The following is a 27,868-nucleotide window of genomic DNA, read 5'->3' as shown; positions in this document are numbered from 1 at the left end:
TCTTCCTCCCATAAGTAATTGCTATTCTGTGTTTAATTGCAACTACAAGCTTAGGTTGCAATGTCAGGCAATGTGAGTGTACATCATGGGGCTTTATAACTAAAGAATTATGGATATTGTTGAGTCAAGGATCATCATGGCATGACCCCCTTGTTTTTGTTTATTTTCATTGTCACAGCAGTAATGCATTTATGTGTATAGTTTTGTTCCAAATGACAGAGAAGTGTAGGCAAGTTCAAAGTCTCCCTGCACCCAATGTTCCAGAGGCCTCCGCTTTCCACCCTTCCCTTTCTCACTTCTATTATTATCATTTGTTTTGAATAATAAACTTGTATTTCTATTTTTAATTTATCAGTATGAAGAACTGGGTCAAATGAATTCTCTTATGAAATTTAAAGAGTTCAATACATATAGTTTTTCTTTAGTTAATTTCATAATATTTATTTATATTCATTTAGAGTAGAACTTAAAAATATTGCCTTATCTTCTATGTCTGCCCTGTTTATGGCTTATGCTACAAATTATGCTACTTATTACATTTTAGTACTGTCTTCTGCATAAAAATTATTTTGAAACATTACCCTATGTACATGTATGACTACACAAACACTGTGACTACTTTGTGTACAACCAGAGAAATGAAAGTTGTACACCATTTGTGTACAATGAATCAAATTAAAAAACAAATAATGAGGAGGAAGATGGGAATAGAGATGAAGTTACCTAGCAAGATTTAGAGATTCCTAAAATACAATTTTTTTTAGGAAGAGATTTATAAAACCTTTATTATAAGATATGAGTTAATAAGTACCCAAAGAGAGGTGCTGCATTAATGGATTGAGAGATTAAACAGTTAAAATACAACAATTCTAATTGTCAGAATAGTTTTTCATGGAATTTGATGATTTAAAACCCTATAAGAAAATAAATCAGTAAGATCAGCCAACCTAATTCTTCAGAATTTTTTGTAAAGCTTTAGTTAATAATACTATGATGCTAATGTAAGGGCAAACAGATCAATTAAAAGAATGAAATTCCTAGAAACAAATTTTAGGTACTTGTCATATGACAGATAATATTTAAAAAGCAATGTAGTTCCATGCTTGTATAATTTTATGCAAGTGGATTCACCTGTTATATATAACCAAGAAGAACCAATATAATAGAAAAAAATAAAGAAAAACTGATAGGAAAACCAAAAGAACAAAAATACATTTAAAATTAGAGAATGTTCCTCAGAGAACTATGAATGATAATCTGGTTGATTTTTAATTTTATTTAGTATATATTTCTGAGACTCATTTTAAAAAATTATTTGTTCTAATTAGTTGTACATGACAGTAGAATGCATTTATACATTTTGATAGATCATACATAAATGGAGTGTAATTTCTCAATTTTCTGATTGTACATATTGTAGGATCACATTGGTCATGCAGTCATATGTGTACATCAGGTAATAATGTCTGTTTCACTGTACTACCCTTCCTACTCCCCAGGCCCCTTTCCCTCCCTTCACTTCCCTCTACCTAATATAAAGTAACTCTGTTCTTCCATATCCCTGCACCCCCATATTGTGAATGAGCATTTGCATATCATTTGGCCTTTGGTTTTCAAATCTTCACCATGTCAGCCTAGGATCTGACTTCCTTAACAACACCCCTAAAGAAGTTAAATAAAGAATCAGTAAATGGGATGGATTCAAACTAAAAAAGCTTCTTCTCAGCAAAAGAAACAATCAGTAATGTGAAGAGAGAGCCTACAGAATGTGACAAAGTCCTCACCACAAGGTACCTCAGATATAGCATTAATCTCTAGGATATACAAAGAACTCAAAAAACTTAACACCAAAAAAACCAAATAACCCAATCAATAAATGGGCTAAGGAACTGAACAGACACTTCACAGAAGAAACACAATCAATCAACAAATATATGAAAAAATATTCAACATCTTTAGCAATTAGAGAAATGCAAATCAAAACAACTCTAAGATTTTATCTCACTCCAATCAGAATGGCAATTAACAAGTATACAAGCAACAATAAATTTTGGTGAGGATGTGGGGAAAAAGGTACACTTGTACATTGCTGGTGGGACGACAAAATGGTGATTCCTCAGTGAAAGAAAATGGAGATTCCTCAGAAAACTTGGAATGGAACCACTATTTGACCCAGTTATCCCATTCCTCAGTTTATAACCAAAGGACTTAAAATCAGCATACTACAGTGACACAGTCACATCAATGTTTATAGCAGCTCAACTCACAATAGCTAAACTATGGAACCAACCTAGGTGTCCTTCAATTGATGAATGGATAAAGAAAATGTGGTATATGTATATGATGGACTATTACTCAGCTTTAAAGAAGAATGAAATTATGGCATTGCAAGTAAATGGGTGGAGTTGGAGAATATCATGGAATTCAAATTTGAATTCAAATCAGTACTCATTGCCTGAACACTCTGAGCTCCCAGACCTGAACCTCAAGACTTCTAAATGACATGGAAGAACACTGTAGTTCAAACCCTCCCACTTAATGGACTAGAACTATGGACCAGCACTATTTGGATTTGGGCAAGAAATTTTCTCTCAGGAGCAAGAATTGAGACAGATGCAGAAATGATCATGACATCCCCATGACTAAGATGGTTCCCTCCAAAGAAGTCCTTTTAGGGCCAGGAAGGGACAGGTCTGAGGATGACTGGGCCTAGAAATAGCTCAGTGTGTGAGACCTTGAAGGCAGGTGCCTGTTTTATATTAGTGCTTACATTGTGTGGCCCAAATGTTCTCAACTCTTATTCAATGAATGAACACATGAGTGAAGAGTTTTGTAATATTAGATGATTTGGGTTAAGTGGAAGATAAAGATGAAAATACCACAAAGGTATTAGAAAACACATAAGAAATGAGATAAAGAAGTTTTATGCATCATCATTCTTTTTATGGATAGCTCTTGGTTTATTTAGAAGTACTTACATGTTCTGAAATAAGTGAGATTTTTACCACCAATGTGCCTTTAAAGTGAGGTTTCAGTGTATCTTTGCTGAGTACCTAGAGTCCCTTGGTGCACAGTGTGGGGGTAAGATTTGAGTATGATCAGAATAGTTCCGCTTTATAGAAAAGAAAGTACTAAGCAATTGTGATGTCTGAATGCCATTGAAATAAGGTATTTAAAGTGCAGGAATATCTAATGAAGGAGTACTTACTAGTGTGCTATGGATTCTCTGAATCTATTTCATTCTCTCTTCCAGAGCATCTTTAAGTAGAGTATTCTTTCTGATGAAAACTTTATAAAAGGAATCTATGGGGGGAAATAGAAAGTGTTCAGGGCTTAAAGTTTAAAGAAGTTGCTCACACAGATTTTACCTAGAGAAAGGGGACTGGTACATACTTTGTGATGAATAGAATCTGATGGAGAATTTATCCTATATTTTTTTCTTGAAATTCTTTCAAGATCCTATGAGGTCAAAATAGTATTTTGTCCATTTTATAGCAGATGGAATTGGAGAACACAAAGGATGAGAGTCACTGGTCTCTCAGTGTGGAATTGAGCCCATGAGGTTTCACCTTTTTGACCAGCACTTTGGACCTGTCGCCACTGTGTTTACTGTAGTGTATGTGGGAAAAGCAAAGGAGTAATTCCAAAGTTATATTCTACCTGGCAGTCAAAATTGTGGATGAAACAAAATCTAGATAAACAAGCTTTAGAATCAGAGGGAAAGAAAAACCAATCACATAAGGCAACATAAAAGAGGTGGGTGGAAGTCATTAAGGAACAGATAGTAGCTGCCCCCAAAAGGCAGTCACTACTTTGGAATCTAGAGGACTCATCAGAGCAAGAAGCCCTCAATTGGAATGAGGAGGACACACCTTCCTCCGGGCCTGAAGAGGGGCACCCAGAAGTGGATGCATTCATATGGGATCCTCTAGAAAGTCTTGCTTCACAACCTTGGTTGGCTTTAAGGGGAAATGGAAGACAAAGTAGGAATTCTGCTCTCTCTATTCCAGGTCCTTCACAGTTCTTACATCTGTTTTTAGGGTGCAATGTGTCTGTCTGCCTCATCAAAAGTGAAGCTCTGTAGGACTATGTCATGAGGGTTTTATTTACTACCAAATGTTTAGAATGTGTTCCCTAAGAGCCATTAATTGTAAAATTCTCACCAAACACGAAAGAAACAGATGCTCTAATAGACATCTTCAATAGAAGGTTCAATGTCAACCCTGGTCTCCTGGAGTTCTGTGTGAGGCTTTGCCACTTTTCTTGGCCTGATGAATCTTTTCCTTAGGAGCTCACCCCAAATCTTCATATGGGTACAGAATCTGAGAGAACACAGGGCTTGTAGAGATGGCTAGAATCCCTCAGTAGCCATTCTTCTCTTTTGTAACAGTGATTGGCTGTATTTTAGGTAAAAAATTGTATCCTGTTTCCATCCCCTCTTGATGCTGATGGTACCATGTGACTAGGAACTGACCAATGGGAAGTGAGGAGAGTGATGTAACCAACTCCCAGATTATGGGGTTAACAGAAGCGGCATAGCCGCCCTTTCCTATCTTCCTCTGTCCTAGGATGGAATGTTGCCATGGCTGGGAGTCACGTGGGAATGCAAGGATGATGGTACCCTTCTAGGGTTTGGGAATAGAAATTTTGAAGGTCTTTGTTTTTATACCGTGGCGCTCCAGCTGAGGTCTCATAACTGTCTTCTTAAGGTCATTGTCATGGTTCTGCATTTCAATAGACACACTTAGAGTCTAATCAAAAAGGAATGTGTTTTCATTTTAAATTATATTCCATTTTGAGTGTATTTCTGATCAATGTGGGAGATTGCTTCATAAAATCTACACAAAGAAAGAATATGCAAACAGGGAAAATAACTTCAGTGCAGATAAGATGAGAAATGTTGCAGCAATATTTAGTTTGACAAAATCCCCTGGGGAATAGGAAGATACAGGGAGATGAGAAGGACAGTCTCATGGGTCAGGATAATTTTATTTCCATTCTTCTTCTCTGCCATGTTTGACTTCCTATCAGGTGGCTTACAAGAAACCATCAGGGGCTTCCTTTTCCTTCTTGTTCCTGGTTGAATTGGGCTACTGGGTGACACTTTCAGGGCACTGGAAGGCAGGAGGAGAGGGTTGTGAATTTTGATCTTGCTCTCTACTGCGAGGCTGTGTGTTGACAGTGGTGGAGCTTCTCCACCAGCCAGGTCGCCTTCTATTAATACAGTTACAGCTATGGCTACACTTTCCCTGGTAATGGCTCCTCCCCTTCCTCCCTAATAGTCTAAGGGTGGAAATGGTCCTCATTCTTTCTTTCCTTAGGGCAGCTCACCTGCATTGACATTTTCCCTCTAATCTCTCCCATCTTTGTAGAGTAGTCCCCCTTCTACACAATTTAGTGCTTGCCAATTTGGTTTATTTTTCTGAAGAGCCAGTTCTTTGTTTTGTTGAGCTTTTTTTTTTTTTTTTTTTTAGTGTCTAGTTTATTTTGGCTCTGATCTTTATTATTTCCACTAATATTGTATTTGGTTTGTTATTGTTTTTCTTGTCCTCGATAGATTATTTATTTGAAATCGTTCTGCTTTTTTTTTTTTTTTTTTTAGTTTATGAGATGAGGTCTTGTTACTTTTTGCCCATGCTGGCCTTGAAATCCAGGGTCAAAAAACCTTCTTGCCTGAGGCTTCCAAATAGCTGGGACTACAGACATGAGCCACCATGACTGGCTTTTTCTGATTTTGAGTGTTGACTGCTCCAAATTTTCCTCTTAGTATTGCTTTTGCTGCATCCCCTAGGTTTTGGTGTGTTGTGTTTCCATTTTCAATCATATGATGAAAATTTCAAACTTTCTTACTCTCTGATTCATTGGTTGGGGGTAAGTTGACTAATTTTTCTGTTTTTGTGTTTTACAAAATTTTTATTGGTTTACAGTTTCATTGCATTATGCTCAGAGTTGATGCATGATAAGATTTCAATTTTTGAAGAGTTTTTTGATACTTGCTTTGTGGTTACCATGTTACCTTCCTGGAGAGTGATCAATATGCTGTTTGGACACATTTCTGTTCTGCAGGTATTGGACAGAATGTCCTACAGATGCCATAGGGTGCAGATTTGCCTTGCTATTTCTTTATTGATATTCTGTCTGATTGATCTGTTAATTATTTTAAGTGTGATTTTGAAGTTCATTACTATTATCGGGTTTAAGTATATTTTTTCTAATACACTTTAAGTGTGTTTCTTCTTTTAATTAAGTCTATTAATGTTTGATTTGGATATATGGATGCTTCAATATTGGACGCTCATATACTTACAAGTATTACCTGCTGTGGCTGATCTGACCCCTTTATCATGACAAGGACCTTCCATTCTCTTTATGCTTTTGATTTAAAGTCTACTTTATCTGACATAGTTTTGACTATTCCTGCTTTTTGGAATTCCATTTGCATAGACTAGCTCATTCCATTTCCTCTTTTTTTGTCTGTGTATATATACACTTAAAGGTGAAGAGAATTTCTTGTAAGTAGTGTGTTGTGTCTTTTTTAACATCCATTCAGTCACTTGGTGTGTTTTTATTAGAGAATTCAATCTATTTATTTATCTATTTTTTCATTTTAGATATATATGACAGTAGAATGTACTATACATACATGGAGTATAACTTATTCTAATTAGGATCCTATCTTTTGGGTGTACCATGTGAAATTACCCTGGTCGTGTATTCAAATACAAAGATAGGAAAGTTGTGTCCGATTAATTTTACTGTCTTTCCGATTTCCCTCCTCCCTCCCTTCCCTTCATTCCCAATCTTTTATTTTCAAGGCAATTATTGGTACACACATTCTTACCACTGCCATTTTGTTAGTTATTTTCTATTTCTGTAGTTCTGTTTATTTAAATAGTTTTTCTGTGTGATTGATTTAATCTCATAGTGTGGTTTGATTATTTGCTTATTATGTTTGGTGTCTCTATTATAACAGAATTTTGCTTTAGGTTAACCATAAGCCTAAAAAAATACATCTTTTGAGTTTAACAAGATATTTTAAAATAAGAGTATTTAAAAATAAGAGTAACTAAATGTTCATCACAAAGGTAGTAAAAGAAACAAGGAAGGAAAAAATACTAATAAAAACTCTACACTTACGGTCCATTCCTCTTCACATTTTAAATTTTTGGAGTTCCAATTCACAACATTCTATTTTTCTTATTTCTTAAAATATTAGTGTATTTATTATTATTAATGTTTTTGTATTTTAGTCTTCATACTAAACAGATGGTTGCTTTACTCACCATGTTTATAACATACTAAATAAACATACTTATAATATTAGAACTTTCTATATTGTTCTGTATAATACTCCTACCCATGATTTTTATAACTTTGATGTTTTCCTCTGTCTCCTTGTCATCTCTTCCATTCAGCTTGAAAAACTCCCTTCAGCATTTCTTGTAGGGCAGGTCTGGTGCTCATTCATTCTCTCAGCTTTTGATCCTCTGGAATTGACTTTATGTCTCCTTCATTTCCAAGGCTAGCTTTGATATGCATAATATTCTTGGTTGGTGGTATTTGTCCTTCAGAACTGTGAAAATCTCATCCTACTTCCTCCTGACCTCTAAATTTTTTTCTGAGAAGTCTGCAGTCAGATAAATTAGAGCACCCTTAAGTGTTATTATTCCTTTTCCTTTACTACTTTGAGAATCTTATCTTTGTCTTTAAGTTTTGAAGGCTTGATTATCACATCTTGGGGTACACTTGCTTGTGTTGATTATGACTGGTGACCTTTGACTTTATGGATATTTGTACCCATCTCTGGGTTTGGGAAAATTTTCATTTTTATCTGTCTGAATGATCTGTCTGCTCCCTTGGCCTTCTCATGTCCCTCTTGAATCTCAATAACAAAAATATCATTCTTTAAGGCTGCTCCAAAGCTCTCGTAAGTTTTCTCATTTCTCTTCATTATTTTTCTTTTCTCCTTTACCTATGTCTTGCCATATAGCCTAGCTTTGAGTTAACTGATTTTGATTGTTTAATCTCTGCCATTTTTGCCTTTTATTGTTTGAATATTTTACTTAGTGCATTTTTCAGCTTACTGATTTTTTTAATGTTATTTTTGTTTACTCATTTTCATTGGCGCAACAGACTTGTCATATGTTGACGGTATTTGTTGTACATATTTGTAAATGCACACACTATAACAAAAAACTCATTTCAATCTCTCTGTTCTCTGAATGAGTCATGAATTGTTCTGCAGTGCTTTTATGAAGCTTTCTTAGTTTCCTTAATACAGTCATTTGAATTCTCTGCCAACTTATCAGTTTGCACATGTTGGTTACTCTATGGTCCTTTCCCAGCATTTTGCTTTGTTCATTAAGTGAAGTCATGATTCACTGAAAGTCATCATTGTTGTTGTTGTTGTTGTCATGTATTTATTTGCTTAAAATATTTTTTGATGCTGAAGATTGAACCTAAGTTGTTTTGTGTTGAAGCATATTCTCTACAACAGACCTTCCTGACAGTTGTTGGCTTACATGTTATGCATATTGAAGGGTTGAGTATTTATTCCAGTTTTTACAATTTGGAAATTCTAATCAGCCTGCCTATTTTCTCTGAGTCCTTGGTTCATTTTCCTGTTTCATACCTAGGTAGCACCCTCATTCCAGGTTTGTGATTTTGCTGTTAGTGTGTTGTTGCTTTTTCATCACTAGGGGATGGTCTAAGCCCAAGCTTTCCCCAAAATCACAGTTGGCATGCTCTTCTGGATAATCTAGGGGAGTGCCTAAGAGGTGTAGTTTCTCTCTGTAATTCTCTCCCCAATGCCATGGCAGGCACAAATACTTTATCTGTTCAACACTATGCAGCTAGGCACTGTGGGATTCTCTCCAGCTCTGTGCATCTCTATGGAGGACGAGCTCCAGGCTTCTATGCAACAACTTGGCTCCTACCTCCCTTCTCTGTCCACAGACAATTATTCTCTCTTTGTTTGTACTGCCTGTATTGGGGAAAGATGTGATGGGCAATTCTGTGCCCCCAACTCCATGCCACCATGCTGGATCCCACTCAGACTGCACAATACACTTAAATAGTGCAACACGGGTGCACACCAGGACCCATGCTATCAGACTGCTTGTTGCTGTGATAAAGTCAAGGCTGAGACCCATGAAACTATCTGAAGGTGATTTTGGCCAGGACACAAGTCCAATCAACTGAGCCACATGACTCTCTGCCTGGAAGGTCCACAAACCTATCTACGGATACCTACCAGAAGACAGGGGCTGTAAGGATAACCTAGTGATAGCTGTCATTTCCCAGTTGGCCCAACAGTGCATTTCAAGACAAAGTCTTGTGCTTACTACTGTGTTAATCCCTAGTGCATGGAGCTTTGCTTCCCTCTGTACACCCTGAAGTTGGGGAGGGGATAAAGGAAACATTCCCTTGAATGATTCTAAGCTGGGTCACAACTGAGTATCATAGCTTTAAGGACCTTCAAAGTCTTGGAGGTTCACCCCAGGCCCACTGTGAGATTTATGGCAATGCTGGCCAAAATGCAGGTCTGTCCGTCTAGGGCAAAGATCTCTGCCAGGTGCCAGGGCACGTCTCCACTGTGTCTGCAACTGTTCACCCAAGGATAGGGATATTTTAGTTCTGCCTAGAATTCACCACAGTGCACCTGGGACCTAACTCTAAGGTAAAGTTCTGTGCTCACTTTGCTGCCCTACCTCCCAGCAGGTGGAGTCTGCTGCTGAGGTTCAGAGAGGGTGGTGGAGACAGTTGCTTGGCCCCCTGGCTAATGAAGGTCCAGAGAATCATTCTTTGGATTACTGACCTGGTGTCAGGGCCTGTACTCTCCCCAGTACTAGATTTGACTGGAATGGCCTGGTATTGGGTTTCAAGTTTAAGGCCTGGGCTTAATTTCCTCTCCCTCCTCCATGTTGATGTGGGCAACTCTTTCCTTCCTGCCTTCTTCAATGGGACTTGAATATCCTGGAACCTTGTAGGAAAACCAGGATGAGGGTACCTATTAGGGGATAGAAGAGTAGCAAATTTGGAAGGAGTTTCAGTATCTGATGCCTTGGAGCCCACAGCTCAGGTATAAAATACTTTCTATTTCATCTAAGACATTATAACAGTTGGTGTCTGTTAGAATAGTCTAACTTTAACTAAGGAGTACATGTTCCCACAGGCCCTGTGTTGCCAATGGCAGGACCTCTTCTCCTGTCTGGTCATTGTCTCATACTGCTGCAGTTACAGTTATGGCTGCTGTCCTTGGCACCTGCTCCTTCCCTTGTCACTTTAGACCTAAAATGATGAAAATGAGGTTTCCCTATTGCTTAGGACACTTTACTATGCATCATTCTGTCCAGTTTTCTGCATAGTTCTTTCATGGAATCTTTCTTAATTATTCCAGATTGATTCATCTGTTTCCTCCTTTAGACTTCCCATATTCACAATGTAGAATAAGTTTGAAAAGCAAGTAAATAGTGAAATCAGGTTCACAGCAGCTCATGTCTAGAAGACAATTATATTGCAATGTATCTCATTCTTTAGATTCTTTAATATTTGATAGGTATATTTATGGGCTCTGTTGTCGGGTGCATATATATTTAGAACCATTACACCCTTTTAATTAATTGACCTTCTTTTTATTATACAATGTGTTCTTTGTCTCCTTTTATATGTTTGGCCTAAAGCCTAGTTCATCTTATTTCATTCATCTATTTATCCAGCATCTATCATCTATAATCTATCATCTGTAATCTATCTATCATTCATTTATCTATCTATCTCTCCATCCCTTATTTCATTTGGTTTTCAGTGGTACATAATAAAATTTTTCTTCTTTCCCACATTTTTGGAGTTCTGGAGATTGAGCCTAGGGCCTTATGCATGCTGGGCAGGTGCTCTAAAACAGTTATATTCCCAGACTTCATGTTTTCACTTTAAATCTATGTGTGCCCTTTGGAGTGATACAAATTTCTTATAGGCAGTATATAATAGGATTTGTTTCATTTAAAAAAAAAAAACGACAAGTCACTCTCTGTCTTCATATTTGGGAATGTAATTCATTTACATTCAAGGTATTTACTGATGGATAAGTTCAGGCAGACTTCATTTTATCCCACTTTTCTTTTTGGTGATCTACATTGTCACCATGAACCATCTCTTCTCCCATTTCCATCCATCCAAGTCCTATTCATCATTCATTGCCAACCTCAAGCATTGATGTGACTGAAAAGTTTGCAGGGCACATGTTAGGTGATGGTAGAATTATCAGTTCAAATTCCAAGTATTTCAGGAAGACTTCCCTGTCCACTGGCCATCAAACACCCACTTACACATGAAGTCTTCTTGCACACTTATCCCTGAGTCTGTGTTTGCATGCTGGGAGGATGTTTTAGTCAGGTTTTTCACTGCTGTGACTAAATGATCTGACCAGCACAATTATAGAGGAGGAAAGGTTTATTTGAGGGTTCACAGTGTCAGAGGTCCTAGTCCACAGAAGGCCCACTCCATTCCTCAGGGTTCAAGGTGAAACTGAACATCATGACAGAAGAGTGTGGCAGAGGGAAGCAGCTCACATCATCAGTAAGAAGACAGAGAGACTCCACTCTCCAGATACAAAATATGTACCCCCAAACTACACCCCAATCCCAATCTCCAGCCACACCCTATCACTTCAATTAATCCCATCAATTAATCCCATCAGGGATTAATTCACTAATTGGGTTAAGACTCTTACAACCCAATTATTTTTCCTCTGAAACTTCTGCATTGTCTCACATGTGAGCTTTTGGGGGACACCTCACATCCAAACCATAACAAAGGATTAGACTAATTACATCTGATCTCTGAAGACATCACTTATTTTAAACTGTATGCTAATCTCCCCCCCAAAAAAACCCCAAATTAAACTATTTTTAAGGTGCAATTTGGTGTATGAATAATATTGATTCCCAATATATACCACACTATCTCCTGACTTCAGGTATGTGCCACATTGGTGGAAGACTATATGCTCACTCCAATTATAGCCATGGAGTAGTTAGACATGACATTGGTTTCATTAGGACAAAATTATAAAAGCATGGATATAATTTGTTCTAATTCAGTCCCCCTACTTCCCCTTCACCTCCCTTCTTTCCACTTCCTGTTCCTTTCCTTCTACTCTTCTGATCTTTCAGTTATTTGGTTATAGTTTTTTAAAAAATTAATACCTTGTGGATATATACAATGGTGAGACTCATTGGGGGTATATTTATATATGTACATAGGAATATTAGGTCAGATTCATTTCACTGTCTGTTCCTATCCCATTCTTCCTGCCTTTCCTAAGTTTCCCTTTGTCTAGTCTACTGATCTTTCTTCTCTCCTTACCCCCAATACTGTTATTTGGAATAGCTTCCGAATAGCAGTATGCAGATTCCTCAAAAAAGTAGTAATGGAATCACCACATGACCCGGTTATTCCACTACTCTGTATATAGCCTAAGGATTTAAAATCAGAATACTACTGTGATCCAGCAACATTGAGGTTTAAAGCAACACAAATCACAATAGTTCAGTTTTGCAGCCAACCCAGGTGCCCCTCAACAGATTAATGGATAAAGAAAACATACACAATAGAATATTACTCAGTCATACAGAAGAATGACTTTATGGTATTTGCCATAAGTGGATGGATCTGGACACTATCATGCCAAGTGAAATAAACCAGTCCTAAAAAGTCCGACAAATGTTCACAACTTCATGGCTCCTTGTCTTACAATGCTGTTTCCTTTAGTTCATGTCGATAGAATGTCAAATGCCCGTCTTATTCTGAAACATAAATTCCAGTCCACAATATTCAGATTAGGCAAGTCAATAAACATAGTACCTCCTTGGATTGCTTGAGGTGAGCATGTCACCCAATTTATTCATGGAATCAGCTTGAGACTCCAGGTGACCTAACCCATGTCTTGGGCACTCTATAATCTAGCACTCTCAAGATCTCTATTACTACACATGTCAGGTTTTGGAACATGTTTCTAGGTTGTATATTGGTACAGAAAACAGCTAAATAACCACGTATCAGTTCTCAGGAGCAAAGTCATGATTTTAACTGCTGGAACCCAAGGCCAAATTCTACCATGACATGGACAAATGTTATCAGAAGACTTTTCATAAACTAATTTTCTTGGGTTTTCCATATGCAGGTAGAGACTGTCTTCAAACCTCAGGGAATCCAACAAGATTTAAGGTACCAGAACTCACTTATTCAGAACCAAGCTTTCTATCTCTATCAATGTCCCAACATATAACACGAGGCTAATTGCTCACAGCATAGACAGAGGTAAGAGATCATTATTTTCCATAACTTCAGGTAGAAAATAGTAAAATCTAAGAGGGTTATAATTTTCTGCAAGGATTCTTTTCCCATTGGAATGAATATGTCAACAAAAAGCATCAATTAAAAAGTTTTAGATGAAGATATGATGAGACATCTAACTTAAGATTGGTTTCCATAAGAGAAAGAAGAAAATCCAGCTTAATGTAAACCCTTTGGAAGGCATGGAAGAATTTCAGGGGCACAAGGCTGAGAGGAGAGCAGACAACTGTCAAGTGTGGCTGGGCACTGTTGTCTCTTGAAGGCACATCTGAAGGACCAGAGCAGAGGCTCTTCACCCCTGCTCCACTCTGCTGCCTGACATCTCCAGGGTTCCCTGAGAAAGGCTACCACCACCTTCATCTTCCTCAGGAGTGTCCTGCAGAGCCCGCTCAAGCACCAGCTTGAGGTTCTGCCCCCGCAATCGCTGCCTAAAGGAGCCAACGAAGAAGTAAATGATGGGGTTGGCAGAGCTGTTAACACAGGACAAGAGAATTAAAACCATGTCAATGTAAAAATGTACCTGGGAAAGATTTAGAATCCAGACTAACAAGAACAAATAAACTCCAAAGGGCAAACCACAGAAGAAGAAGACCAACACTGTTAGCAGGATGGTAACATACAGCCTGGTCAGAGGCTTCCTCTGGGATCCACAGAGCATCCTACCCAGCAAGGTCAGGCTGGACACTGAGAGAACCACAAATAAAAAAACCAGCCATGCTATTATAGTAAGATCAACTTTTTTATAATCTTCAGTTGTGTTGAGGTGATAAAAATAGGCCCAGTACAGGATGCTCAGAAACATGGACAAAACCCAGAGCAGGGCACACATGATAGCTGATGTGTGTCTTGGGCGATGGCAGTGGTACCAAATGGGCCACAGGACTGACAGGCAGCGCTCAGTGCTAATAGCGCTGAGCATGCTCAGGCCTGCAATGTAGAAAATGAATACTCCTGTTCGTATGATGTCTTTTGTAAAAATGTTAATGTGAAGGATGAATTCTATCAGGCAAATAGTAATATAGAGGCAGAGAAGGAGGAAGTCAGCAGCAGCCAGGTTTAGGATGTAGGTGTAAAAGGCATTTCTGTGTATGCGGAAACCCAAGAACCAGAGCACAGATGCATTTCCTGCCAGTCCAAAGAGGGAAATGATGAAGATGAACACTTGTGGAATCAATTTGTTCATGTCACCAATTGGAGGAAGGTCCTCATAACTTCCATTGGTTGGCATGGCATCTGTCCTCCAGGCTGAGATGGTTGGATCCAGGTTCCTAATCTCTTCAGTGGGGCCCCTGGGAACACAAAGAACACTTGAGCACTAGGAGCAACAGCTCAGCTGATCAGGATCACCCTGCTATGTGGAGATTACTATATCCATTTCAAAGACTAGGGAAACATAGGTGAAGTATAGGGGATTCCTGAAGTATGAAATCAAAATCAGTAGTTATTTTCTGAACACCCTGAGCTCTCTGACTTGAACCTAAATGACAAAGAAATACCCTGTAATCTGAACACTCCCACTTAGACTGGGACCAGCAACTCTGTCCTGGAATAGTTTTCTCTCAGGTGCAGGAATTGAGACAGATCAAGAGGTGATTACAATATCCCCATCACAAAGAGAATTTCATTCAAGGAGGCAAAAGAAGACCTGGCTTTATGGCCATGAGGGTAATGTGAACTTTTGCTAAAATAGGACTGAATGACTTGGCATAGAAATAGCTCAGTATGTCAGGCATTGAAGACAGGTTCACTTTTTAATCTCCAGTGCTGAGCTCTATGTGTGGCCCGCATGACCTCAATATTTATTTAATGAATGAATATATGAACTCAAACTGTTACACTATAAGATGATTTGGGTTAAATGGAAAATAAAAATGAAAATACGATGAAAGACCTTAACACATACACACATAATGAAATGAAGGAAATGTCATTCATCGTAATTCTTAATGTGAGCAGTATTGGCTGTATTTTGAATTACTTATATGTGACCAAATAAGTCATGTTGACTACTGATTTGCCATTGGAGTGTGGATTCAAGGTGGCTTTTGCATTTGGTCCACAGCATGGGGGTCAGACTTGTATCTCAACTGTATTGCTCAACAGTATAGAATAGAGGGTGTGAATGTAGGCGAGGTATGAATACCACCGAAAAGAGGTATTTGAAATAGGAGAATATCTACAGAGGACTACTAAGTGGTGTGTACAATATAAACCTACTCCATTCCTTCTGAAGTCATCCTTAGTAGCATTTTTCCTCTTGATGAATGTTTCTGTGTGAGAAGAGAATATTTAGTAAAATTGATAGAGGGCATGGCTTGAGGTGTAAAGAGAGTTGTTCAAGCTGATTTCAAACAGGTAAAGGGATCCACTCATGTCTTAATGATTAACAGGAGTTAATTTAGGGTTTACCAAATAATTTCTCTTTGAATCCTCCCAAGAGCCTATGAGGTTATAATTTCTACTTGTCCAATATTTACAAAGGATGGAATTTGAGGATAGGCATGATCATTCAACTACCCCAGGTATCAGACAGTGAAAATTCAACACCCCAGTCTACATTTTTTAAGCACTTTGGACTGAACTTCACACTGTTGATTATATGTGAATGAGAGAAAAGCAGAGGAGTAAATCCCAAGTTATATCTCAGATGGCAGTCAACGTAGATAAAATAAAATCTAACATTAGCAAAGTTCAGAACAGAGAGGAAGAGAAGCCAATTAAATAGGGCACAAAATGGATATGGGTAGAAATGAGGAGCAGATATGAGAATCCAGAAGCCCTTTGCTATCTGGCAAAGGCAGATATGACCTCAGAATCCAGAGGACACAGAGGGGAAGGAGGCCTCGAAGGGAATAGAGGGCACATTCTCCTCTGGGCCTGCAGAGAGGCATCCTGAAGTGAAGGCATCCTTCATAAGCTTTCTTAGATAGCCCAGTTCCCTCAACATTTGTTGACTTGCACAGGAAGCAGGAGGAAAAATGGAAGTGCTGGTGTCCTGAATGAATGCAGTTTCCACATTTCTCTTTAGGGTGTGACGAATTTGGCATCAAACATGAAGCTCTATGAAGACCTTCCATTTTCAAGGCAAGTCTTGTTTGCTTTATTCACTGCTCGAACCCAATACTTAGCTTGTGTTCTTTACAGATCATGTATCAGAATACCTTACCTTACACAAAAAGAAACTGAGGCTCAAACAAAGGAATTTTCCAAAATCACATTTTTAAGAGCAGGTCCAACTCCAGCCCCTGGTCTCCTGGAGCCCTATCTGATGCTTTGCCTCTGTTCTCTGCCCCCTCTTATCTTATTTTGTTTTCAGAACTTCCCAAGAATCTTCATATAACCACAGAATCTGAGACATAATCAGCATATGTCACTTCTTTAAAGTCCCACAATGTCATTTTTCTCTCTTGTAACAGCGATTCTCTGAGTGTTAGGTCTCAAAGATCCCATTTGCCTTCATCTTTTAATGCTGATACCACCACGAAACTAAGCACTGACCAAAGGCAATAATGAAGTGAGTGATGTAAACAACTCCCGGGTTATAGGATTAATGGAAGGAGCCTATTCTGCATTCCCTTCTTTATTTTCTCCCAGGCTTCCATTCTGATATTTCTGGGAGTCATTAGGACAACAGGATGATGGGAACTTCCCAGGCCTGGAGAGCAGCACTATCAAAGAATTCCTTGAGTCTGATGCTCCGGAGCTTACAGCACAGGTCTAACACATATCCTGTTAAGGTCATTAGTGGATCTTTTTTAGCCACACTTTCACTCTAAATAAGAAGGAAGGTTTGCCTTTAAAATGACATTCCATTTTCAAGACAGTTTTGATTAATGTAGTTGAATGTTCCATAAAATTGATGCAAGAGAAGTAATATGTAAACAGGAAGAGTAATTTCAGTGGATATAAAATGGCAATGGATTCAATGATATTAGATTGAGAAAACCCCAGAGTGTAGGAAGATAGCAGGAGCAGTGAGGGACAGTTTCATGTGTCCTGACAGTTTTTATTCTATCCTTCTTCTCTGCCTTGATAGAGTTCCCAAATTGGTGGCTTCTTATCATCCCAACAATGGCATCCTTTTCCTTCTTGTTTCTGGGTGAACTGAGCTACCTGGTGATACAGACAGGACAGTAGAGGATGGGAGGAGAGGGGTTTGAGTTTTCAATCTCCTAACTCTCTCCTGCAGGCAGTGTGTTGGCAGTGGCACTGCTCCTCCACCTGCCTGGTCCTCTTTAGTAATACAGCTACACCCAGGTTAGGCTCTGTCCCTGGTTAGTGCTACCTCCTTTGTCCCTTACAGTCTAGGTATGGAAACAGTGCTCGACCCTTGCTTTCCTGAGGGTGCCTCACCATGCATTGCTATTCTTCCCTTAATCCTGCACATCTTTGAAAATAATCACTCCTGGTGTATTTCTCAATCATTCCAATTTGAACCATCTATTTCTTGTTAGAATCTTAAGAAATACAAAAGGAAAGTATTTTTGAAAAGCAAGTGAAAGCAATGAAACCCTTTTTATAGCATCTTATCTGTAGTAAGCAATACCTCCACGTGGCTATACTTTCTAAATTAATTTTTTAAAAAATGCAGAAATCTATCCATGATGTCAGATTTAAATGTTTAGAAAGGGGAGAATGAGAGCTAAATCAGAAGGAAAAAAGGTCTCATTAATCCTATTTAAACTCTCAAAGTAGCACCTTCGAAGCACACAGTCTTCAGAAGTATGATTCTGTCTCCTGACTTTCCCTGAAAGAAGCACCATGATCCCCTCCCTGTAGCCCCCTATGGTAGAAACACAGGGATGTGAACTCAGAGCAAAACGCACCTAACAGGTTCTGACAGTTCTTACCTTTGTTCCATTCTTATCTGCAGAGGTGGACAGCTGAGCTGTGCTGACAGGAGAGAGTCCTTCTCAGAGGGAGTGACCCCACGGTATAATTCTTTGTTCTCCAAGTGGAGGGATGCCTGTGGAAGCTGTATATAAAGCTGGTGACCAATTGAGGCTTTTAAAATGCTGAATGGCCCCTGTGATTTCCTGTCCTTCAATTGGGAGCAAATTGGAGCATACAGTCATTTGAGGCCTCATTTTAATGAAGATGTTTCTGGGCATCTGGGCCATTTCCACTCACATATTGGCCTCTCCTATCCATCCCTTTCACTCCACCTACCTGAAAGTAGTTGCCTTTCTCAGTGCTTTGCCAACTATGATCCTAGGTAACAATGGAAGCAAAGTGTGTTTTCATACTGAGTTTCATTACTAGACAACAAACTATATCATAGGTCATTAAAGGTTCATCGTGTCCTGACCCCATATTTTTATTTCTTTATATCATTAGTAATGCATTCATTTCTCTAAGTTTGTTTCAAACAACAGAGCAAAAGGATGGGAATCCTATTCTCACTGAATCCTATTCTCTACTTTCTACTTCTACCCAATCTTATTTTTCTCATTATTAGCTCTGACTAGCAAATATATTTCTATTTTTAATTTGTCAGTATAAAGAGGTTAATTAACTGACATCTCTTACAGATAAGAAATGTTGAACACATAAAACACTCTTTTTTTCTTCCCTGAACTTCATAAAATTTATTTTTAAATTTTCATCTCGTATAGACATTCAAAATTTTATGTGTTATCTCACATGACTTCCCTTTTTGTTCTTCATGTTTCACTCATAGTAGGTTGCATATCATTTTTTAAAACTGTAATTTGAATTAGAAGCAGAGATGGACATCATCTTGGGGCCATTGGTAGAGTACAGTGGTTTGGATATGGTTTCATGTTTTCCCTCAGGCATTCATGTGATTGGTGCTTGGTTTCAAGAATGGCAGGAGGGCAAAATTTTGTGGAATAATTGAGAGGTTGTTCCTAGTAGTGGTCCTTAAGTCATTGGAGGCTTTTTAAAAATGGAGTTCTCGTGCAACCCCTAGATTTCTAGTGATAGAGTCTTTATAAAGGAGCAAGCCTGGCCCCAACCAGCCCTCTGCTTCTTAACTGGAGATATGGCCATTATTCCAATCCCACTTCCATGGGGCTGGTCCCAGAGCCTGGGCTATGAAGTTTTTACTTTCAGTCAAATCTGTAACCTAATTTAACCTCTTTATTTCATGAGTAGTTTTTGTCAGAAATTTTGATATATTAAGTAGAGCTAAGTAATAAAGAAGGTAATTTAAAAATTCAGAAATTCTCTTCTGTGGGTTGATTCAACAAATATTCCATAAGAATCTTAATTATGTGTTGCATTGTCTGAGAAAATTTTATTTGGAAATCCTAATCTCCATTATCTCAGAATATAACTATTTGGAGATGGCATCCTTCAAGATTAGGAGGAATCCATTAGGGTGAATCCATTAGGATGGATCCTATCCAATGTAAATGGTGTGCTTATAAGAAGAGGAGATTAAGAAACAGAAACACAGAAGGAGGACCAAAGAGACACCAGAAGGAAAGGATCCCATTTACAGGCATGGGAAAATATCTCATAACCCGCCCATAAGAAACCACTATACTCTGCATATAATATATAAGATATTTTTAAATTTAAATGTGGGAAGCTTTTGGATAAACTAGATTTTTTATATATTTCTAGTAGGAAAGTAATTCAGCTACTCAGGAAAACTTACCTCATATACATACTTGACTACATGACCAATGTGATTCTACAATATGTACAATCAGAAAAATGAGAAATTATACTCCATTTATATATGATTAATCAAAATGCATAAATACATTGTACTGTCATATGAAACTAATTAGAATAAACAGAAAAAATAAATGTCATGGATTTTCACACATAAGCAGTACATACATAAAATGATGAAACCCAAGTGAGATCTGTAGTGTAGGTGATTTGGTTGTACTACCATCAACTGCCTGATTTTGGTAATATACTACATTAATGTAAAATGTCACCAATAGTGTAGTCTGGGTAGTGAATATACAGAAATTTTAATATTTTTGCAGTTTTTGCTAGTCTTTAATTAATTTGGAAGGAGTTAGCTTAAAAATAGTAGAAATTTTCCTTTGTGGGATGGACAACCTACATGAATATTGAAATCACCATAAATGAGGACCTAGGGGATGCTAGAGAGAATTTTATGAGCCAGGTACAGATGCCAGTATAAAATATTATAAGCATTCACACACTCTCCACTATAATTAAGCAAATGTTGAAATTCAGGATATTTTCTTTCATTTGCAATTTGAATATAAATAAATAAATATTTACAGGTAGAACTACAGATCAAGGCTGCATCTATTCCCCCCTGCACTCTTCAGAACCTGTCCGGTGTTAGGCATTGTTCTGTCACATATGTCACAGGATGTGGAACACAGATTTAATCTGAAAGTCAAGAAGGGTATTGGCTGAGGTGGAGTTCAGTAAAGCACCAGCTAGGCATGTGAGAGAACCTGCGATGTAACAAAAAAAACAAAAACAAAAACAAAACAAAACAAAAAAAACCAAAGAGATAGTATTGGTATTATAAGCCAAAAGAGGTGCTGGTGATATGCAAAATTTAAACACATTTCTGAAAATTCTTTACCAACTCTTTTTTTTTTTAAAGTTATTTTAAAAATTTACCTTTTAATTTTTTACAGACAGCATTTTGATTCATTGTACACAAATGGGGTACATCATTTTGTTTCTATGGTTGTACACAATGTAGATTCATACCATTTGTGTAGTCATACATGTATATAGGGTAATGATGTCTGTCTCATTCCACCATTTTTATACCCCTCCCTCTCATTTCCTTCTACATAATCTAAAGTTTCCCCATTCTTCTCTCACTCCCCACCCCCCACTCCCATTATATATCATTCTCCACTTATCAGGAAAAACACTTGGCCTTTGGTTTCGGTTGGGATTGGCTTATTTCAATTAGCATGATATTCTCCAATTTCATTCATTTATTTACAAATGCCATAATATTATTCTTCTTTATGGCTGAATAATATTCCATTGTGTATATATGCCAAAGCTTCTTTATCCATTCATCTATTGAAAGGCATCTAGGTTGATTCCACAATCTAGCTATTGTGAACTGAGCTGCCATAAACATTGATGTGGCTGTGTTACTGTAGTATGCTGATTTTAAGTTCTTTGGGTATAAACTGAGGAGTAGGATAATGGGTCAAAAGGTGGGTCCATTCCAACTTTTCTGAGGATTCTCCACACTGCTTTCCAGAGTGGCTGCACCAATTTGCAATTCCACCAGCAATGTAAAAGTGTGCCATTTTCCCCCACATCCATGCCAACATCTACTATTGTTTGTGTTCTTGATAATAGCCATTCTAAATGGAGTAAGATGAAATCTTAGAGTTGTTTTAATTTGCATTTCTCTAATTACTAGAGATGTAGAACACTTTTTCATATATTTATTAATTGCCTATATATCTTCTTCTGTAAAGTGTCTGTCCAGTTCCTTGGCCCTTTTATTGATTGGGTTCTTTGTATTTTTGTTATAAAGTTTTGTAAATTCTTTATAAACTTTGGAGATAAGTGCTCTATCTGAAGTATGAGTGGAAGAGATTTTCTCCCACTCTGTAGGCTCTCTCTTCACATTCTTGATTGTATCCTTCGCTGAGAAAAAGTTTTTAGTTTGAGTCCATCCCATTTATTGATTCTTGCTTTGATTTCTTATGCTTTGGAAGTCTTGTTGAGGAAGCCTGATCCTAAGCCAACATGATGAAGATTCGGGCCTACTTCATCTTCTATTAGGTGAAGAGTCTCTGGTCTAATTCCTATGTCCTTGATCCATTTTGAGTTGAGTTTATTGCAGGGTGAGAGATAGAGGTTTAATTTCATTTTACTGCATATGAATTTCTAGTTTTCCCAGCACCATTTGTTGAACAGGCTATCTTTTCTCCTTTGTAGTTTTTGGCTCCTTTGTCTAGTATGAGGTGACTGTATTTATGTGGGTTTGTCTCTGTGTCTTCTATTCTGTACCATTGGTCTACCTATTTTGGTGCCAATACTATACCGTTTTTGTTACTATTGCTCTGTAGTATAGTTTAATGTCTGGTATTGTGATACCTCCTATTTCACTTTTTCTACTCAGGATTGTTTTGGATATTTGAGGTCTCTTGTTCTTCCAGATGAAGTACATGATTGCTTTCTTTTTAAGTCTATTGATGAATTACATTTATTGATTTTCTGATGTTGAACCAACCTTGCACCCCTGGGATAAACCCCACTTGATCATGATGCACTATCTTTTTAATATATTTTTGTATGCCATTTGTCAGTATTTTTTTTTTTTTGTGGTGCTGGGGATTTGAACCCAGGGCTTTGTGCTTGCAAGGCAAACACTCTACCAACTGAGCCATATCCCCAGCCCCCATTTGTCAGTATTTTGTTAAGGATTTTTGCATCTATGTTCATCAGGGATATTGGTCTAAAATTTTCTTTCCTTGATGTGTCTTTGTGTGGTTTTGGTATCAGAGTGATACTAGCCTCATAGAATGTATTTGGAAGGGTTCTCTCCTTTTCTATTTCCTGGAATACTTTGAGGAGTATTGGCATCAGTTATTCATTAAAGATCTTGTAGAATTCAGCTGAGAATTCATTTGGTCCTGGACTTTTCTTGCTTGGTAGGCTTTTGATGGCTTCTTCTATTTCATTGCTTGAAATTGATCTGGTTAGATTGTGTACATCTTCCTGATTCAGTTTGGGAGGATCATATGTCTCTAAAAATTTGTCAGTGTCTTCAATATTTTCTATTTTGTTGGAGTATAGATTTTCAATGTAGCTTCTAATTATGTTATGTATTTCATGGTGTCTATCATGATCTTTCCTTTTTCATCAAAAATTCTAGTAATTAGAGTTTTTTCTCTCCTTCATTCGTGTGGCTAGGGGTTTATCCATTTTGTTTACATTTTCAAAGAACCAACTTTTTGTTTTGTCAATTTTTAGAATTGTTTCTCTTGTTTCAATTTCATTTATTTTAGCTCTGATTTTAATTATTTCCTGTCTTCTACCATTTTTTGTGTTGATCTGTTCTTTTTCTAGGGCATTGAGGTATAATGTTAGGTCATTTAGTTTTAGACTTTCTATTTTTTTAATGTACGAGCTCAATGCAATGAACTTTCCTCTTAGTACTGCTTTCAGAGTGTCCCGGAGATTTTGATATGTTGTGTCATTGTTCTCATTTACCTCCAAGAATTTTTTTATTTCTTCCCTGATGTCTTCTGTTAACATTGCATCATTCAATAGCATATTATTTAGTCTCCAAGTGTATGAATAGATTTTGCTTGTTATTTTATCATTCATTTCTAATTGCATTCCATTATGGTCTGATAGGATACAGGGTAGGATCTCTATTTTTTTGTATTTACTAATGGTTTCTTTGTGGCATAGCATATGGTCTATTTCAGAGAAGGATCCATGAGCTGCTGAGAAGAAAGTATATTCACTCAATGATGGATGGATGAAATACTCTGTAATTATTAAGTCTATATCATTGATTGTATTATTTAGTTCTATAGTTTCTTTGTTCGGTTTTTGTTTGGAGGATCTATCCATTGGTGATAGCAGTGTGTTAAAGTCCCCCACTATTAATGTGTTTTGGTCTATTGATTCTTAAAATTGAGAAGGGTTTGTTTGATATACATAGATGCTCCATTGTTTGGGGCATAAATATTTAAAACTGTCATATCTTGCTGTTTTATGCTTCCCTTAGCAGTATGAAATGTCCTTCTTTATCCCTTCTGACTAACTTAGGTTTGAAGTCCACTTTATCTGATATGAGGAGAAAGACCCCTGCTTTATTGCTGGGTCCATGTCCTGGTAGGTTTTTTCCCATCCTTTCACTTTTAGTTTGTGGATGTCTTTTTCTATGAGATGAGTCTCTTGCAGGCATTATATTGTTAGGTCCTTTTTCTTAATCCAGTCTGCCAATCTATGTCTTTTGATGATTCAATTTAAGCCATTGACATTCAGAGTTATTATTGTGATATGATTTGTATTCCTGGTCATTTTGGCTTATTTTTGGTTTTTAACTTGACTTGGTTTCTCCTTTGATTGGCTTTTCCTTTAGGGTAATTCCTCCCTTTGCTGACTTGTATTGTTGCTTTTCACTTCCTCCTCATGAAATATTTTTCTGAGAATATTCTGTAGTGCAGGCTTTCTATTTGTAACTTCTTTTAACTTTTGTTTATCATGGAAAGATTTTATTTCATCATCAAATCTGAAGGTTAGTTTTGCTGGGTATAGGATTCTTGATTGGCAACTGTGTTCTTTCAGAGCTCGAAATATATTGTTCCAGGCCCTTCTTGCTTTTAGAGTATGGGCTGAGAAATCTGCCTGATATCTGTATTGGTTTCCCCTTATATGTAATCTGACACTTTTCTCTCACAGTCTTTAAAATTCTATCTTTATTTTGTGTGTGAGGTATTTTCATTATAATGTGTCTTGGTGTGGATCTGTTGTAAATTTGTGTACCTGGTGTTCTGTAAGCCTCTTGTATTTGATTTTCCATTTCATTTTTCCGGGTTGGGAAATTTTCTGATATTATTTTGTTGAACAGTTTGTTCATGCCTTTGGTTTGTATCTCTGTGCCTTCCTCAATCCCAATAATTCTTAAATTTGGTCTTTTCATGATATCCCATAATTCTTGGAGGTTCCATTCATGACTTCTTAACATCTTCTCAGTTTGTTGAACTTTATTTTCAAGATTAAATATTTTGTCTTCATTGTCTGAGATTCTGTCTTCCATGAGATCTATTCTGTTGGTGATGCTTTCTATTGAGTTTTAATTTGGCTTATTGTTTCTTTCAAGTATTTCTGTTTTTTTTTGTTTTCAGAATCTATCTCTTATTGAAGTGTTCTTTTACTTCCTGCATTTGTTCTTTTGAGTGATTACTGGAATGGTCATGCATTGCCTGCATTTGCTCTCTTATTTCATCTTTTGCTTCATGGATCATTTTAAGTATGGAGATTCTAAACTCTTTTTCTGTCATTTCTACTGCCATGCTGTCATTGGATTCTATCACAATAGCATCTTGGTTTATTAGGGACACTTACTTCCTCTGCTTTTTATATTGTTTCTATATATTCCCCTCTAGCAGTGAATATGAGATACTGAAGTTCCCCCCTTGCAGGCTTATTATGACCCTGCAGTTTTTCACTACCTCTCCTTTGAAGGGGAGATCAATAACAGTACCACCCAATACAGAGAAAATGCATCCCTGAACCAGATAGCCCCTATAAGGACTTTAACATTATTGTAATGAACAGGATCAGTTTGATTACTATTTACAGTATTTCTCATTATGAACAAGAGGATGGTGAAGGGTGTAGGATGTGAGTAAATAGAGGTACCTGTCAAAAGGTCTCCAGTCTCCTGTAGGTGTCTCAGAAGGTAGCCACCCTTCCAATGATGATGGCCACACCCTCAGGAATAATTCAAAATGCCTGCACCAGCCTCCAAAGGAGCTGGGGAGCCTGTGAGGGTGCACTGAGTCAGCATGGTGGCAGGTGCAGTGTCCCTCAGCAGTAAGGGGGAAAGTAGGCAGGCTCAGCTACTGGCCTCTGACCTCAGTGTGAGGTGGCAGGCTAGCGCTGGTGTCTGACCTGGAGTGGGGGTGTGGTGGCTCAGCGACGACGTCCAACCTCTGCCTCTTTACCAACTCTTAAGCCATCAATCATATCAAAGCTATAAAAAAGTTTAGTGTTGGATTTTTATGTGAGGAATAATATTTATAATTTGTTTTGAGAATGAGTTACCTTTTCTGCTCTGAACTAAGACTTTTTGCGGGTCAAAAAGCATCAGAAAAGTGGATATATTCCACTGCTTCTTTCTTTTCCCCTTATGTCCCAAGCTTTTCCTTCTCTTTGGTTTTCCTTTGTGGCTTCTGACCCAATAGGTTGGATATATTCCTGGAAGAGGGTAGGAAGAACAGGTTATGACCTTGCCATGGGCATACACAACTGGTTATTTTGAATTTAACAGCATTTTGGAGTTGACTCTAATGAAGTTTTAAGCATTATGTTAATTTCTGTCACTTCAAGCCAATGAGAGACATGACTGCTTTCTTAAGCACTCCAACTTTTAAAGAGAATCTTTGCAGTATGACCAAATACATGGAGAGACACAGGGAATTAGATGTATGCATTGTGATAACCATTCACTAAAGAACCATAATAATTTATTAAAAACACCTTATGAATTACCTTTCTCCATTTCATTTTGTCTAGATTCTATTTATCCTTGAATGCCTACCACCAAAAGCTGGTATAGTTGGCAAAACTGTAGAGTCGTCAGTTTAAATTTTAAGTACCTCAAGAAGACTTGCCAGATTTACTCATCTCTGTATATGCAACTGCTATTGAGATCTTCTCCCTCTCTCTTCCCCATCTCATCTTGTATCTTGGAAGGATTCAGAGTCAGTTGTGCCTACATTTTCTGTGTATATAAGGGAATCTCATCTTCCATTCTCTACAGTAATCTTCCAGGCACAGGAACCAAATCACACCTATTTTTAGGGTCAGCATTGGTGTATTGTCAGTATTTGGGTTCAGTATATTTATACTGACATACAGAAAGAGCATCATAATGCTTCCGCAAAATGCAGGTATCTGACAAACAGGTGCAAAGAGTCTATGTTCATTATGTGTATACTTATGGTATAGAGTTAGTAACTTGTGAGTCTTTCCTCCTCAGTATAGTAGTTGCATTCAGTTCATATCAAACACTGCACATTTACTCTGAACACACATTCCATACGTCTTGTGGTATTAAGATCAGATCAGTTCAATTCTGTAACTTCATTACCTGCCTGAGTTGCCCTGGATAGGCATGTGGCCCCGGTGGTCACTGATCAGCTTGAGAATACAGATAACCTGATTCTAGGTGAAGTACTCTTCCCCATCCAGTACTCAGGTTGTGCTTCCCTAGGTATTTTGAGTTCTGGTTGGTGAGGTGAGCTGGCTGGAGGGAAGTGAATAATTTGCTTGATAACAGGGTAGTGGGAGTAAGGAGTGGAACAATGATTGGGGCCCAGGTACCTGGAGGTTCTTCATCAAAAAGTGTTTTTAGGAGTTACATTTTGCTTTGATGTCAGAGTATAGCATGACATAATGTGTCTTTTGATTTCATGAATGTAGAGTATTGGTGAGGATGTTGAACCCTGAGGATGTTTGAAGGCAAACCTTCTAGTGTCTTCCTTTTCTGTAATATGTGGTAGAAATCCAGAAAATTGTGGATTACAACAGTGATTTTTTTCCATTGCAGTCAAAACTTGCAAAGAGATAACATTTAATAAGAATAATAAGGAAGAAGTTTACTGGTAAGTTTACTGGTAATGTCAAGTAGGATGGAGATATTGTACTTTTTGACCTGTTATTTTCTTAAGAAAACTAGAAAAGTCAGGACAACAATGTTTTTAATGAGGGTATACAGATTTCGGTGGAGGAAGACTGAATAAGAGCAGGATGTTCACGTAAGGTCTACTCAACTGCATCTGCTAGAATCCACACAAGAACCTAGCCAACAGTGCCATTCTGG

General features: G+C 37.6%; 1 protein-coding gene across 1 annotated transcript; it reads right to left on the bottom strand.

Moving 5' to 3' along the window:
- Nucleotides 1-13,639: 13,639 nt before the first annotated feature.
- On the bottom strand, nucleotides 13,640-14,584 carry LOC306639836 (mas-related G-protein coupled receptor member X1-like; the record flags this gene model as incomplete). Its single annotated transcript, XM_079103542.1, has 1 exon — nucleotides 13,640-14,584. One exon carries the CDS (start codon nucleotides 14,582-14,584, stop codon nucleotides 13,649-13,651), a length of 936 nt encoding a protein of 311 aa, XP_078959668.1. The 3' UTR covers nucleotides 13,640-13,648.
- Between the last annotated feature and the right edge of the window lie 13,284 nt (nucleotides 14,585-27,868).

This window comes from Sciurus vulgaris, assembly GCF_902686455.1.
Source record: "Sciurus vulgaris genome assembly, chromosome: 11".
Taxonomy (NCBI): domain Eukaryota; kingdom Metazoa; phylum Chordata; class Mammalia; order Rodentia; family Sciuridae; genus Sciurus; species Sciurus vulgaris.
The sequence above is the reverse complement of the archived record's forward strand: the minus strand, read 5'-3'. Positions and strand labels throughout refer to the sequence as shown.